We start from the raw sequence: 13,563 nt of genomic DNA on the forward strand, positions 1-13,563 counted from the left end.
ATTCGTTTCAGAAATATGTGTATACTGGCCTGAATGAAAAATGTACAGCGATGATCGTGAAGAGCAGGAAGGATGATGAATGGAATGAGTGGCATGTTGGTGAAGGATGAAATTATAAAGCTTAGACAATTTTTTTCTCCATTCGAATATACGTTAATATACAAAGTATTTTGCATTCCCTTAGGAGTTGACCAAAAACCATGCAGTCGAGGAATTGGAGATTTTATCAAGATGGTTCCACAATTATAAAAGTAAACTATTTTAAGCTCATGTTTCAAATCAAGGAGATTCCTTTTGTATTTATCATGCATTTTATCATTTTTAACGTGTAATAAACATGTATAATAAATAAAGATTTTGAGCAAGTTCTGTGATATGAAGTGAACCTCATTGCTTCAACTAGGCTTTGCCACTAAGACCAAATTTTAAGAGGTATAATATACGCAATTTAGTAATTTTAAGACCCAAACTCGTAGATTACTAAGATAATTTTATTGTTTACTTTAATTATTAATGATTATATTATTGCTATTTTATATTATAGTGATTTTATATTTTCTTTTTATCCTTTTATTTTTTAATCAGAGCTTTATTTGTTCCCACTCTTAAAAGTATTTATGGTATGTATATCAAATCATTCAAAAGTAATATATTTTGGAAACAATATAAATACATTAAGCTTTTTAAAAAATTCAAACGATATAGATTAATAGATAATAATTAATCTCAATATAACCCTTCAAATATGTTTATAAACTAGTTTAATTAATTAAAAATTTATAACAATAGGTATTGAAATTTTATTGTAATTAACATAAAAATATACATGACAAGTCAAATATATTTTCGAACAATAAAGCTGATTAGGATACTTGGGAAGCTATTTTTTCTATAGCTCACGCCTATAAAATGAATACATATATTCTTAAAGAGATATCTTTAATATTTCTGTAAAACCTTGAATATTTTGTGTTTAATAAATATTTTTGACGATCAAATATTCATATCCTCTCCTATGTTCGAGGAATACAAAACTAACCACCTCAAATTATTAAAAAGGAAAAAAAAACTTAGAAAAGAAAAATTAAGAGATAAAGATAATTATAACATTATATTCACAATATTTATCAATTAATTTTTTTATTTCATTATATTTTATTTAAAATACTATGATAATCATTATTTTAAAATTTATCAACATCTAGTTGGTTTCACATCTCCAATCTAGTGACACATATTTTATTTGGATTATTAAAAGTTAGTGAAGTCAAATAAAAGATGCGTATATTCAACAAATTTTAGATTAATATAATTAAGAAAACCGACTTTCATTTTAAAAATATAAAACGCGGCGAATATAAGAAATTATATATATATATAAATTTGTCACCTTATTTTTCTCCGATAAATTAGGGGAATTATAAGTCTTTATCTAACTGTGATAAAAAAAATGCATTTATTATTTATAATAATAAAAAGAAAAATAAATCATTCAAATAATATATTTTAGTATTATCTTAGACCAAGAAAGAACAAATATTAAATGAACATCGCTTTCATAATTATAAGATGAATTTATTTTTTCGTTGACGGGAAATGTTGCTATTTTTTGCGTGGATATATTAGGTGAATTTAAATTTAATGTAATAGCTCGTAAATTAGATCGAAGAAGTAAATTGTATCAAGTAAATTCTATGTGATGAGTTTGATTAAAAAAAAAGTAAAAATTTTAGATTCGAAATCTTTCATTCAGAATATTACTTGTTCAACCAATTCAACCACTCTAACGAGTCAAAAGAAAGCAAAAACATATTGTCCTTCAATTAGTTAAAAATGAAATCATCTTTATTTGCATGGTATATGTAATATGTAAGAGACTATGTGGGTGATACTATATATGTATAGTTGAGAGAAGAAGTTGGTGTTGATCCATCGGAACTTATAGTCTAGTAGGAAGAATCGTTAGAAAGTTTCTACATAAAATAAGCATCAGAATCGGCAGTCGTTGTCAATTATATTCTTATACATTATTCATTATTTGATTGATTCTTCTTTGAACGTGGTACATACTATGAGTTTATGCAACTTGAGTCTATTCTTGTTTGGTTTTTAGTTTACTTCGAGAGACTGTGTTGGTGATACTGCAGATGTATAGTTGAGAGAAGAAGTTGGTGTTGATCCATCATAGTATGAATCGTTAGGAAGTTTCTACATAATAAGCATCAGAGTTGACAGTCGTTATCAATTACATATATATGATTCATTTTTAAGAAAATCAAATAAAAAATAAAACAAGCAATTTATAAATAAGTAAAAATTTATTTGTGATCTTTATTAAGTCATTATTATTTTCTATTTGTAAGTGAACATATTCATTTCTTGAAAATGACTCTTACCTAAATGTTGTGCATGGTTTTATTAATATTTGTCTTTGCTATAATGAGGCTTTTATTCCCTATTTATGCACTCAGTAAGTTTTTAAGTACTAAAAAAACTTGTTTAATTTATATATATATATTTATTTTTCATCTGATATTTAATATTTATGCATATTGAAATCTAATTACTCGATTTACACATTGCATGCATGGTTTAATATTTTCAATAAAAAAATTTACATTCAAAATTTTTAATTAAGTACAGAGGTCCACAAGTTCGGAATCGTTCCACCGTAACAAATTTGTAGCTATTAAATTGAAACTATAATTTTCATCATCATTACTACTGTTGATATTCAGAATTGGGTATTTAGTGATTCTTATTGTGAATAAATATTGAGTTGATAAAAATACATACGATCAATAAATTTTATGACATAAAATTAAATTGTATTTAATGTACCAAAGTGTCCTATTATCTATAGCACTTTGCCCCTCTTTTAATTTATTCTTTTATTATTTCTCAAATTGAGTAAAAACTAAACTCTATTTAAGTTAGTTATAAATTATGAGCTAATAACTTAAAATAGGTAGGGTATCTTTTATTTTTAAGTTAGTTATTAATTATGAGCTAATAACTTGAAATAAATAGTGTATTTTTTATTGAGTATTTTTAATTTCAAAATTTTCAAATAAATTTAAGTTTTACGCATCGATCGACTTTTATAGCTAGGAAGGCGGAAAATTGGGGGGGGGGAGAGAGAGTTAGTTGACGATTTAATTTGTATGTTTTCCCTTTCGTTTTGCTATCATTTAAAAATCAACCATTAACAAATCCAAAAATTGAACAAAAAAATGTTCAAATATTTAATTTTTCACCTACCCTTTCCTTTTCCATTCTTAAAACATGCACCCCACTTTCCAAAAATAAAATAAAAATTAATTAACCATTAATTATCATCAAATAACACTAACACCACTATATCCCTTCCTTAATGTTATCACATCAAAAGAACAAAGAAAAAAAAACATTCTCCATTTTCATCATATCATTTTGCCTTCCTTTTTGAGAAATTAAGTGTTTAATTTTTTTTAATTTTTTTTGTTCTTTCTATTTCCATGTGACATTGTTACATAATTGATTTGGCAAAAAAAAAAATGGTTAGAGAAATATATAAGATTTCAAAGTCAAGATCTTTCAATATTAGGAAGATTTTTGAAGGAAGACATGGACATACTCATCATCATGTTGTGTTAGAGAATAATGGACATGGCAAAGATATGAAATTTAAGAGTCAATTAGGTGCAAAATCATCTTCAACATTAGAATTACAACAATTAAGTAGCATTTTTAATAAGTCTGTTGATCATGTTACGCGATTCGCCAAGGAAGGAGAAAGATCAAGAAACATCCACAAGGATAAACAAAGTTCAGGTTTGTACCTTTCAGCTCGAATTATGTATACACATGAAAAAAAATTAAAAAAATTCTACGATCACATTCATCCTGAATTCACTATCTCTAGATTCGCCTCTGCATGTTTGAATGACAATAAACTTACTTCATATTTTGTACCATTTGACATGTCATCATTTTTTTTTAATCGAATCTAAGTGAGATCAACTGAACTGATGATCGTGATTATTTTAACTCGAACTATGTATACATATGCAAAAAATTAGAAATTGAAACATACATATACTAAGATTACTCTCGTTTCAAATTTATTATCTCTAGATTCTGGATTCGTCTCTGCAGTTTTGACAATTTTGCACCATTTTACATGATATTCATTTCATATAATGTTTTCCTTTGTCCAAGTTAGATGTAAAGACATGTTTTTTTCTCTGTTTTGGATGTAGAAATGGAGAAGATGAAAGAAAAGTTCGCGAAACTACTTTTAGGAGAGGACATGTCAGGTGGAGGAAAGGGCGTTTCATCGGCTTTAGCTTTATCAAACGCCATTACTAATCTTGCAGGTGAACATATTCACCGGAAAGTGATCAAAACTCATCCAATTTTTTGTTCGTTATGTGAAATGTTAAGATATATGAAGAAAATGATACTAACTTTTTATGTATGTAAAACATATATAGCTTCTGTTTTTGGAGAACAAAGAAAATTGGAGCCAATGTCTGAAGAAAGAAAATCAAGATGGAAAAAAGAAATCAACTGGCTTTTATCTGTATCAGATTATATTGTTGAATTTGTTCCTTCTCAACAAAAATCTAAGGAGGGAACAAATATTGAGGTCTTATGTTATATCTCTCTCTATTTTCCTATTCAAGATTTAGCGTGTGTTCGGTACGAAGGAAAATGTGTGTTTTGGGGGAACGATTAATGTGGAATGTCACTTCTGGAACTTGTTTTTCCTACTTCTGTTACGGAAAGGAACTTATTTTCCTCCGTACCGAGCACATGACCTTAAAGAGTAGAAATAGTGATACTTGAAGAGGAAAAAACTGAAATCTTGATAGTGATTTGACAGGTAATGGTGACACAACAAAGAAGAGATCTCTTCATGAATATCCCAGCCTTGAAAAAGCTTGATGCAATGCTCATTGTGAGTACCTTTATCGCCCTCTTGTTATGCCATTACTTGATTAGTTCTTATGTTGCTCTGGCTCTTCTACCATCTAGTGTGTTGGATCCTCCAAAAGCTATGCATATATGGCTATGGACGAAGTTAAATAAAGAAAGACTTTTAGACACATATAGAGTATCCTTAGAACTTGTTGTCTAAAATATGCTATGGCGTTTCTAAGGTTATAAGAGCATGTAACTTTTTAGAACAGACTAAAAACGAAAGAGTGTCATAGAAAATGGAACGGAGGGAGTACATGAGCTGCGTTATCTCTAATGACGGATAATTTCATGATGCTTAACAGGATTGCTTGGAAAATTTTAAAGACGAGAGCGAGTTCTGGTATGTCTCAAAAGATGCTGATGAATCTGAGAAAGGTGTTCAGAGGGATGATAAATGGTGGCTACCTACAATCAAGGTTCCACCAGAGGGTCTATCGGATACATGTCGAAAATGGCTTCAATATCAGAAAGATTGTGTAAACCAAGTACATAGAGCATCTATGGCTATTAATGCACAAATACTCTCAGAAATGGAAATTCCTGAAAACTATATTGAATCTCTTCCTAAGGTAAGTAAGAAGGACACTCTCTTGCATATACTTTTTATCAATATCGCTCGGACACTCCGAAAACGTTGTTTCACTAGACAATATTTTTGAAGAGTCTAAGCGACAATATAGTGATTATCTCATATGATCACTCGACTAATAGTTATTATCTCAGAAAGTCACTTTCTGAGATGAGAATTATTAGTTGAGTGACCGTCTGAGAAGTTTTCTGTAAGGTGTTCGACTCGAAGATACTGACATTTCTGTTGTTGATTTATCTGATATCATCAAGAATGGTAGATCAAGTCTTGGTGATTCAATCTACAAGAGCATCACAATCGATTTCTTTGAACCCGAACAATTCCTTTCGACGATGGATTTGTCTACAGAACACAAAGTTCTTGATCTTAAGGACAGAATTGAGGCATCTATAGTGATTTGGCAGAGGAAATTACACCTTAAAGATGGAAAATCTACATGGGGTTTAGCTGTTAGTGCAGAGAAAAGAGAGCTTTTTGAAGAAAGAGCAGAGGCTATCTTACTATTGTTAAAACAAAAATTTCCTGGAATCCCTCAATCTTCTCTTGACATCAGCAAAATCGAATATAACAACGTAAGATACTTCCCTTCATTTCATTTTACGTGGCATTTCCCTTTTAGTCTGTTCCAAAAAAGAACATAAAACTTATGATTTCCTATTTCCCCCCTAATGACATGATTTTGAATTGGGAGCCTTGGAACAACGGTAAAGTTGTCTCCATGGGACATATAGGATAGGGGTTCAAGTCGTGGAATCAGCTACTGATGCTTACATCAGGAAGCTAGGCTGTCTACATTACATCCCCTTAGGGTGTATCCCTTCCCCGGATATTGCGTGAACATTCAATTCTTTGTGCACGGGGCTATCTTTTATCCCTAATGGCATGATTTTGTAGCCTCAGAAATGTAATATCATGTTTAAAATCACAAGTTCCAAAAGTCCGTCTTTCTTTCTTTAACTTCGTGCTCAACCAAACACCTTTACATAAAATGAAAAGGAGAGACTGACAAGTACTGTTGGAAGAGAATAACTCCTCATTATGTCACTAAATCATAACCTGTTTGTTTCTGTTTTTGTGTACAGGATATAGGACATTCTGTCTTGGAGAGCTATTCAAGGGTGTTAGAAAGCCTAGCTAACACGGTTATGTCGCGTATCGAAGATGTCCTATACGCTGACTCTCTAACACAAGATCCAGCACTTGCAATCGAAAAGTTGAACCTCTCATCAGCTGATTCCTCACCTCAATTTCCGCTAAGTGGTATATCAAGTCCTAGGGAACTCGAGGCAGAGGTGTTAAGTTCTGTTGCACAAACACCAGCAGCAGAAACACCGACTTTATCTGATTTCATTGGTTGGAGTGAAGATCTAGGAGACACGGGAGTGAAAAAGAATCGTTCAACGGGTAACTTGGAGGCTTATTTCAAAGGTGAAAATGACTACAATTGCATAGGGAAACTAGCTAGTATTACTCCAAAGAAACTTTCCTACATCGAAAAGATTGGAAGCGGCCTAAGAAGTCCAACATCTCGACATTAACAGCGATACTGAGGAACGAGAACAATGTCAGGGTGATAGGAGGAATAGGAATAGTAACAAAATCTCAAGTAGTTAGAAAGTTCACCTGTGTGTAAAACTCCTACCTTTTTGAAGGAGTTCGACGTGGTTAGTGTTCGATGTATGTGAGTGATCTTCCTTCCATTGTGGATAGGGAAGTTCAAAATACATGTTATATTTTGTTGAAAATGGTTTGTAGCATAATCTCCCTTTATAATATACATAAATTTGCAAAACAAGAGTAACAATACATATCTTTGAACCTGGTAACTTGAGTCCTGCAATATCTTGAAGGGAATTTTTTCACAGATTCATGTTACTATTCTTCTACCACGTCGAATGAGTGATCTGATATCCTTATTATGCATCGGTTTCCAATTCAATATGTTTCGTTTTTGCTTTCGAGCCTCCTGCATTCACAAGAGGGAAAAAAAAACATGAACATGGTATTTTTTTAACACTCTTTATGTATATAAAATTGCTGATATATGTGTACCTGAAACTCAAAGTTGGAATTTTGTGATTTTGGTACAACAGATAGTCCGTCACGAACAGGAAGCACTGAAAATCCATATTTGAACATTGAAGTCTGAACATATCTTTCGAAAAACTTGTAAATATGTTTTTCTTCTTACCTGGAGACGAAAAGCTAGACTTTTGCTTCGAATCTTCAAGTAGAGAAGGCTTAAAGTTGTAAGTGTACAAAAATAGTGGCACATCTTCCTCCGCCTCGAATCTATCCTTGCGTAGAGTCTTACTGTCAGTTGACATACCAAATCCCCTTCATTCGTCCAAGTTCGTTAGGCTTTTACTCTCCCAAAATAAATCTACATTGCTCGGACACTTCAAAATGTTGCAGAACCTGTGCTCAAACCTCCAAAACTACACTACTTTTAGAGGATCCGACATGCACTCTGTAACATTTTGCAAGCGTCCGAGCAACATAACTTGAAATCAGGCAAAAATAGATAAAAAAAACATTACCTTGACATTTGTTTCATTCTTCTGGTATCTTCAATTGCTGGTTTAGAAAAAAACAGAAATATTAGTATATAGTTATTTTTGGTTTCAGAGTAAATACTGACTTTATTATTGCACTACAGCAAAAACAACTTTAGCGGCATTAAATATTCACATTAATAAAGTCTTTACCAGCATTAGTTAAGTGTCAGTGGAACCAATGTCGCTAAAGGCTTTAGGGACAGATACAAAGAGTGTCGATTGCCGTTAAAATTACATATTTAGCGAAGAATTAATTGCCGCTAATGATTATTTTTGTTGTAGTGTTCAATGGATTGAAAAATTACGTGGTGATATATAGCGGCGATGAAATGTGGCTAAATCAGTATTCCAACAAAGCCTAGTGAGAGCAAGCTTGTTAGAGAATTGCTGGCAGGTCGCGAGCCTCTAATTAGATCGAACCAACACAGGGAAATATTAGTAAGGTTAGAAATTGGTAAAGGCGTTGAAGTTATATACACAGACAGTATAAAGAAGAAAAGTATGAGTAGAAATGACAAACTTGAGTCAAGCCATCAATCCGAAGTTCTGTTTCAGAAGCTGTGTCAATCGTTGAAATCTTGCATTCAAGTTTAGCCGAGACACATCCTAAATGATCGATAACTGTAACAACAGCTCTACAGAGATACTCTTTCGTGTTCTCAAGTACACTGCAACAACAACAACAACAACAACAACAACAAGAAGTAGTACGTTTCAGTCTCAAACAAGTTGGGATTCAACTAGACGTTCTCTAACAAGATGAGTAGACTCCTAAGACATATCACCTAAAGTAAACCTACGTTTTAACATGATCAAAACTTAGTCCTAAAAATAGTTTCGTAACTTAACTGTTATAGCGGATAAAATTCAATGAAAATACGCGAAGAAAATAACTAAAGAACTACTCACTCTCTTTTCTCTTCTGCATTTACAAATGCTTTCTCACAATAATCGGCAGCATTGTGAAGCTGAGAGCACAAATCCTTAAGTTCCTGCAAAAAAAAAAATTTAAGTGATAGTGGCGGAGACAGAATTTTCACTCGGAAAGTTCATTATTTACTATATAACACTAAAAAGAATTAGAGTTAATGGTCAAAAACACATCTGAACTGTTACTTTTCCGCAAGTTTCACACTATAACTATGTGATTAAGCTAGCCAGCTATTAGTTGTTCGATTTTCCTACCTTAAACTACCAATATACATCTACTCAACTAGGTGTGTATCAATACAAATATGATAATAGTTCAAGTAGAAAAAAATCAAACAATTGTTAATTTTGAAACTCACAAAAAAGTGATGGTTTTGACCATTATATATACAGTGTAATTTTTTCAACAAACGTAGCTCAGATAAACCTCTTCCGCCCCTCTATCTCCACCACATAAACAAAAAAGTACTCATCACAAGAAATTGTTGTCAAGAAACACCATACACACACACTCATACTCTAGCACCTAAAATTTAGACAAAAAAATATAACAACAAACAAATCAGTGACAGAGACAAAATTTTCACATGACAAGTTCATTATCTAAGATATATACATTAAAAGAAAAAGGTAACATTATATATATACAATATAATTTTTCAGCGAACAGAATTCTAATTAACCCCTCTAGCTTTGCCACTCAAACAAACAAGTACTCATCTTATTATAAATTTATAATCATATAGATTATTGATTACTTACTTGCAAAGAATTATTGAACTTAGTTGAATCATCAGTATCAACTTCTGTATAACTTTTGGGAGATAAATTAAATTCCTCCATTTTAATTCTTACAATTAAGTACAAATAAGCAAGAAAATATAAATAGATACAAGGTGCCGTTTTGTATGTCCAAAAAAAAAGTGAAAAAAAAGTAAAAATCTCGAAACTTGTGATTTAAAATATTTTATAGAATTTTTAAAATATAAAAATATATTATTATTTTCGTTATAATTATAATAAAAGAAAATTGTATCATATAAATGAAAAAAATAAATATAGCTTAATTTTGGAATATTTGTGTCTTTAATATTTCTAACAAGATTTTTTCTATGTCGTTCATAATTCATGTGGGTGATTTTAGTCCTTTGATGATATATAATTCAACGTTTAAGTGTGAAGATGTGTTTTCTTAATATATTTATATCGAAAATATATATGTTTGAGCTTTTTAAAAATTCTATTATTATTAATATGAAGTAACATGAATACAAATTAACATAATATATGATAATTAAGTGATAAATTATTAATAATCACAAGTAAATAGATAAAAACTATAGATTTTAATTTATTAAAGATTAAATATAATTAAATAAGTAACATAAATTTAAAATCGTATTAAGGACTAAAAAATATATTCATTCCTTTTTTTTATTTTTTATTTATTTATCTATGCTTAGAATATGGAGAACATAGGGGTTGTCAGTTAGTATATAATAAAATCCCGTGACAAATAATTCAAATTTCACTTTATATTATATGAATTTAAAAAAAAAAAAAAAAGCTTTTAAGAGGGATTCTCTTTTTAGAATTTTATGGAAATGGACTGTGGTGAATTCTACCTAAAAGACAAAATCCTTTTGTAATCTCGTGACTATTTTATTCTTTTTATATTTTGGTACGATTGATTCGACATGAATTTTTTAAAAAAAGTTTAATAAATATAGAGGAATGTATTTTTATTTTTATTTTTTTCGATACATCAAAACAAAAGTATGATAATTAAATTAAGACATAAAAAGTATTTCTTTATATTGAATTTGTATTGATAGAAAATTCGTAAGTAGTTGAGTGTTATTATTGTATTTGTATGTGGAAGAGACGGGGTCTCCTCTTATTACCTTTCTCTTTATTTAGTATGTGTGTATTGCGTACAGTTTCAATAAGGAATATCAAAATTCGTAGAAATAGACACACGGAGTAATCGAAGGGGGTTTTATACCTACTATATATACATAACATATTAGTTTAATCATGTATATAAATAGTATAATTTTTCGTCAAAAAGGAGTTCACCAAGGTGGCTCCGCCCTATTTGATTTGTTCATCATGCTGATTTATTCGTTGTTATTTTTTATTTCACTCTATTTTAATTGTATTTATTTTAAATTAAGAATTTATCGATAACAGTCTTTCTATCGTACATGTGCGTGGTATATGGAATCATTCTTAAAAGGACTTCCTTAGTGATTGTGTCAAAGAATTTTATTGAAAGTTTAATATTTTTTTTTAAAAAAAAAACTATATAATATAAGTTGAATTTTATTATTTTCTGTGCAGCTATGTTTCCAAAAAATTGGAAAAAGAGAGCATGTTAAGGTCCAAATGCTAAGCACATGCAGAAAAACTGTGTGCAAATTGAATTCAAGGTAATAAAAAATAAAATAGTCAAAAATCGAGGTAATTTATTCGCGTAATGTATGGTTTATTTTTAAAAAAACACTATAACTAAAAGAATTTATTGTTCAAAACTTGAGTCCGAGTTATCGCATGAATATCAAACTATATCCCATAAAAATTCTATTTCCCTTGTTTGTACATTCATCTCCCTGAGAAGAAAATATAAATATTTATACATTTTCTGTTTTAATTTATGTGAATATGTGACGGGTTTTCTTTTATAGTGAGTATGAAGAAGAATAACATATTTTTATATATGATAACAAAATAACTTCAAAATCTTTTTTTAACCCTTAATGAGATGGTTAATAATCAGTCAAACAAATATTTATGATTTGTTTTATATCACAATTTTTTTAAAATTTTTTTTCTTAAATTCCGTATCAATTATCAAGTTAAAATCGCATAAATTGAGATCGAGGGAATGTTATTTACGAGTTATTGTTTGCAAGTGGGCTTGTAATTCAAATGAGGCACTAAAATAGGGCTTGATGGGCTAATTTTTGGCCTGCTCTATTCAAACGCAGATTTGGGCTACGTGGCCCAAGTGAAGACATGGGCTTCTTTCAATATAATAAATCTTTGAAAAAATTACATGAATAAATATATTTTTAAAAATAATTACTGATTTTAGCGATACTTTTTGTTTATTACCATTTATAGTAATATTGTGATAAATTTATAATATGTATTAAAAGTGAATTATGTATGCAATATATTTGAATTATAATTGTAATTGAAATATATTATGTTTGTTTGATAAAAAATTATCACATTGTATTATAAGTGTATTAAAATGTGTGATAAATGTATTATCCATCATTAAAACTTGTATTATATTTGAATAATAAATTGTTCTTTGTAATATGTATTAAACTTGTATTATAAATGAATTAAAAGTGGCCAAGTGAATAAAAATAACCTACTAGCATGTCATTGAGGGAGAACTTTGCACCTCTATTGTCGTGACCACCTACTAGAGTCAGGGGCGTAGCTGCATACCTTTTGACATCTTTCGTCGGAAAATTATATTGTACATATAAATAAAATATTATATAAAATGGTTGAATGACGTATTTTGGACACTTTTAACATAAAGTGTTGTAGCTTAGTGATTTAAGGTGTCTTGAAAGAATCACTTTTATGAGTTTGTGATTTTCTATGGCACCTTTCATCTTTTTCTTCTTTTTTTTTTCATGTATTAACATACTTTTTTTAAAAAAAAACATCTTGTATATTAGGTACTTTAACTTTTAAAAAAATTTCGTTCAAGTTATTTGCTCTTTTTTTTTCCCAATTTTTTTCATGTATATTACGTAAGCATTCAAAAATTTCATGTATATTATATAGTTAAATTTTAAAAATTCTAGGGCGCCATTCATCTTTTTCCTCTTTTTGTTCAAATTTTTCATGTATATTGCATACTTTTTTTTCAAAAAAAAATCTTGTATATTAGGTAGTTTAATTTTAAAAATTTTGTAGTGCACTCATTCAGCCAAAAGAAAAAATGTATCCGTGTATAATTTCTGGACACTCTTCATGAATAATTATATGATATTTCCTCTATTTAAAAAAAATGACCTCCTTTCCTTTTTAGTCTGTTTCAAAAAAAATTAACCTCTTTTTTTTTATAATATTTTAGTTTTAACTTTTCACGTGACATATTAAAACTATAAGATCAAATATCAATTTTGTACAATTGACTGAACTTTAATTTAGAACCACAAAATTTAATAGTCTTCTTTATATTCTTAAACTCCGTACCAAATTAAACCAAATAAATTTTTTTAAAATAGAGAGAGTAATTTCTTCAAGCCATCAAAGTTCTTGGAAGAAAGAGCAGCAAATCGTATTACCTTGGTAAGAACTTTGTAATATAAGAGCAGCAAAGGGTATTCCCTAGGTAAGAACAGTTTAACTTTAATTTGTCACTATTAATAAATAATCTATCCGACTTATTTTATGTGACATTTTTTATTTTTTTGAGAGTTAAATAGTTTAATTTTGATCAGATATTTACATATGTGATATTCAACTTTTTTGAAATGAAATCTATAT

The 13,563-nt window shown here is 29.5% G+C and overlaps 2 protein-coding genes across 2 annotated transcripts; one reads left to right on the top strand and one right to left on the bottom strand.

Annotated features, from left to right (window-relative positions):
- Nucleotides 1-3,372: 3,372 nt before the first annotated feature.
- Nucleotides 3,373-7,358, top strand: LOC101251652 (rop guanine nucleotide exchange factor 9). The gene is made up of 7 exons (XM_004251564.5): nucleotides 3,373-3,813; nucleotides 4,242-4,358; nucleotides 4,476-4,630; nucleotides 4,868-4,942; nucleotides 5,268-5,534; nucleotides 5,806-6,126; nucleotides 6,637-7,358. Exons 1-7 carry the CDS (start codon nucleotides 3,537-3,539, stop codon nucleotides 7,090-7,092), a joined length of 1,668 nt encoding a protein of 555 aa, XP_004251612.1. The 5' UTR covers nucleotides 3,373-3,536; the 3' UTR covers nucleotides 7,093-7,358.
- LOC101263191 (probable protein ABIL5) lies at nucleotides 7,237-9,961 on the bottom strand. The gene is made up of 8 exons (XM_004252009.5): nucleotides 9,805-9,961; nucleotides 9,022-9,104; nucleotides 8,633-8,780; nucleotides 8,418-8,517; nucleotides 8,095-8,131; nucleotides 7,746-7,891; nucleotides 7,607-7,671; nucleotides 7,237-7,520 (listed from the first exon to the last, which is right to left on the bottom strand). The coding sequence occupies exons 1-8, from the start codon at nucleotides 9,883-9,885 to the stop codon at nucleotides 7,422-7,424; spliced, it is 759 nt and encodes a 252-aa protein (XP_004252057.2). The 5' UTR covers nucleotides 9,886-9,961; the 3' UTR covers nucleotides 7,237-7,421.
- Nucleotides 9,962-13,563: the final 3,602 nt, after the last annotated feature.

Source organism: Solanum lycopersicum, chromosome 12, assembly GCF_036512215.1.
Source record: "Solanum lycopersicum chromosome 12, SLM_r2.1".
Taxonomy (NCBI): domain Eukaryota; kingdom Viridiplantae; phylum Streptophyta; class Magnoliopsida; order Solanales; family Solanaceae; genus Solanum; species Solanum lycopersicum.

Excerpts from the sequence above, each read along its gene's own strand:
- LOC101263191 (XM_004252009.5), bottom strand. The coding sequence starts at position 9,885 with ATGGAGGAATTTAATTTATCTCCCAAAAGTTATACAGAAGTTGATACT. Across the intron at positions 9,105-9,804 it reads AGTTCAATAATTCTTTGCAA|GAACTTAAGGATTTGTGCTC; the intron begins GTAAGTAATCAA and ends TTTTTTTTGCAG. Across the intron at positions 8,518-8,632 it reads GGATTGATGGCTTGACTCAA|AGGCTCGCGACCTGCCAGCA; the intron begins GTTTGTCATTTC and ends CGATCTAATTAG.
- LOC101251652 (XM_004251564.5), top strand. The coding sequence starts at position 3,537 with ATGGTTAGAGAAATATATAAGATTTCAAAGTCAAGATCTTTCAATATT. Across the intron at positions 3,814-4,241 it reads CAAGGATAAACAAAGTTCAG|AAATGGAGAAGATGAAAGAA; the intron begins GTTTGTACCTTT and ends TTTTGGATGTAG. Across the intron at positions 6,127-6,636 it reads GCAAAATCGAATATAACAAC|GATATAGGACATTCTGTCTT; the intron begins GTAAGATACTTC and ends TTTTGTGTACAG.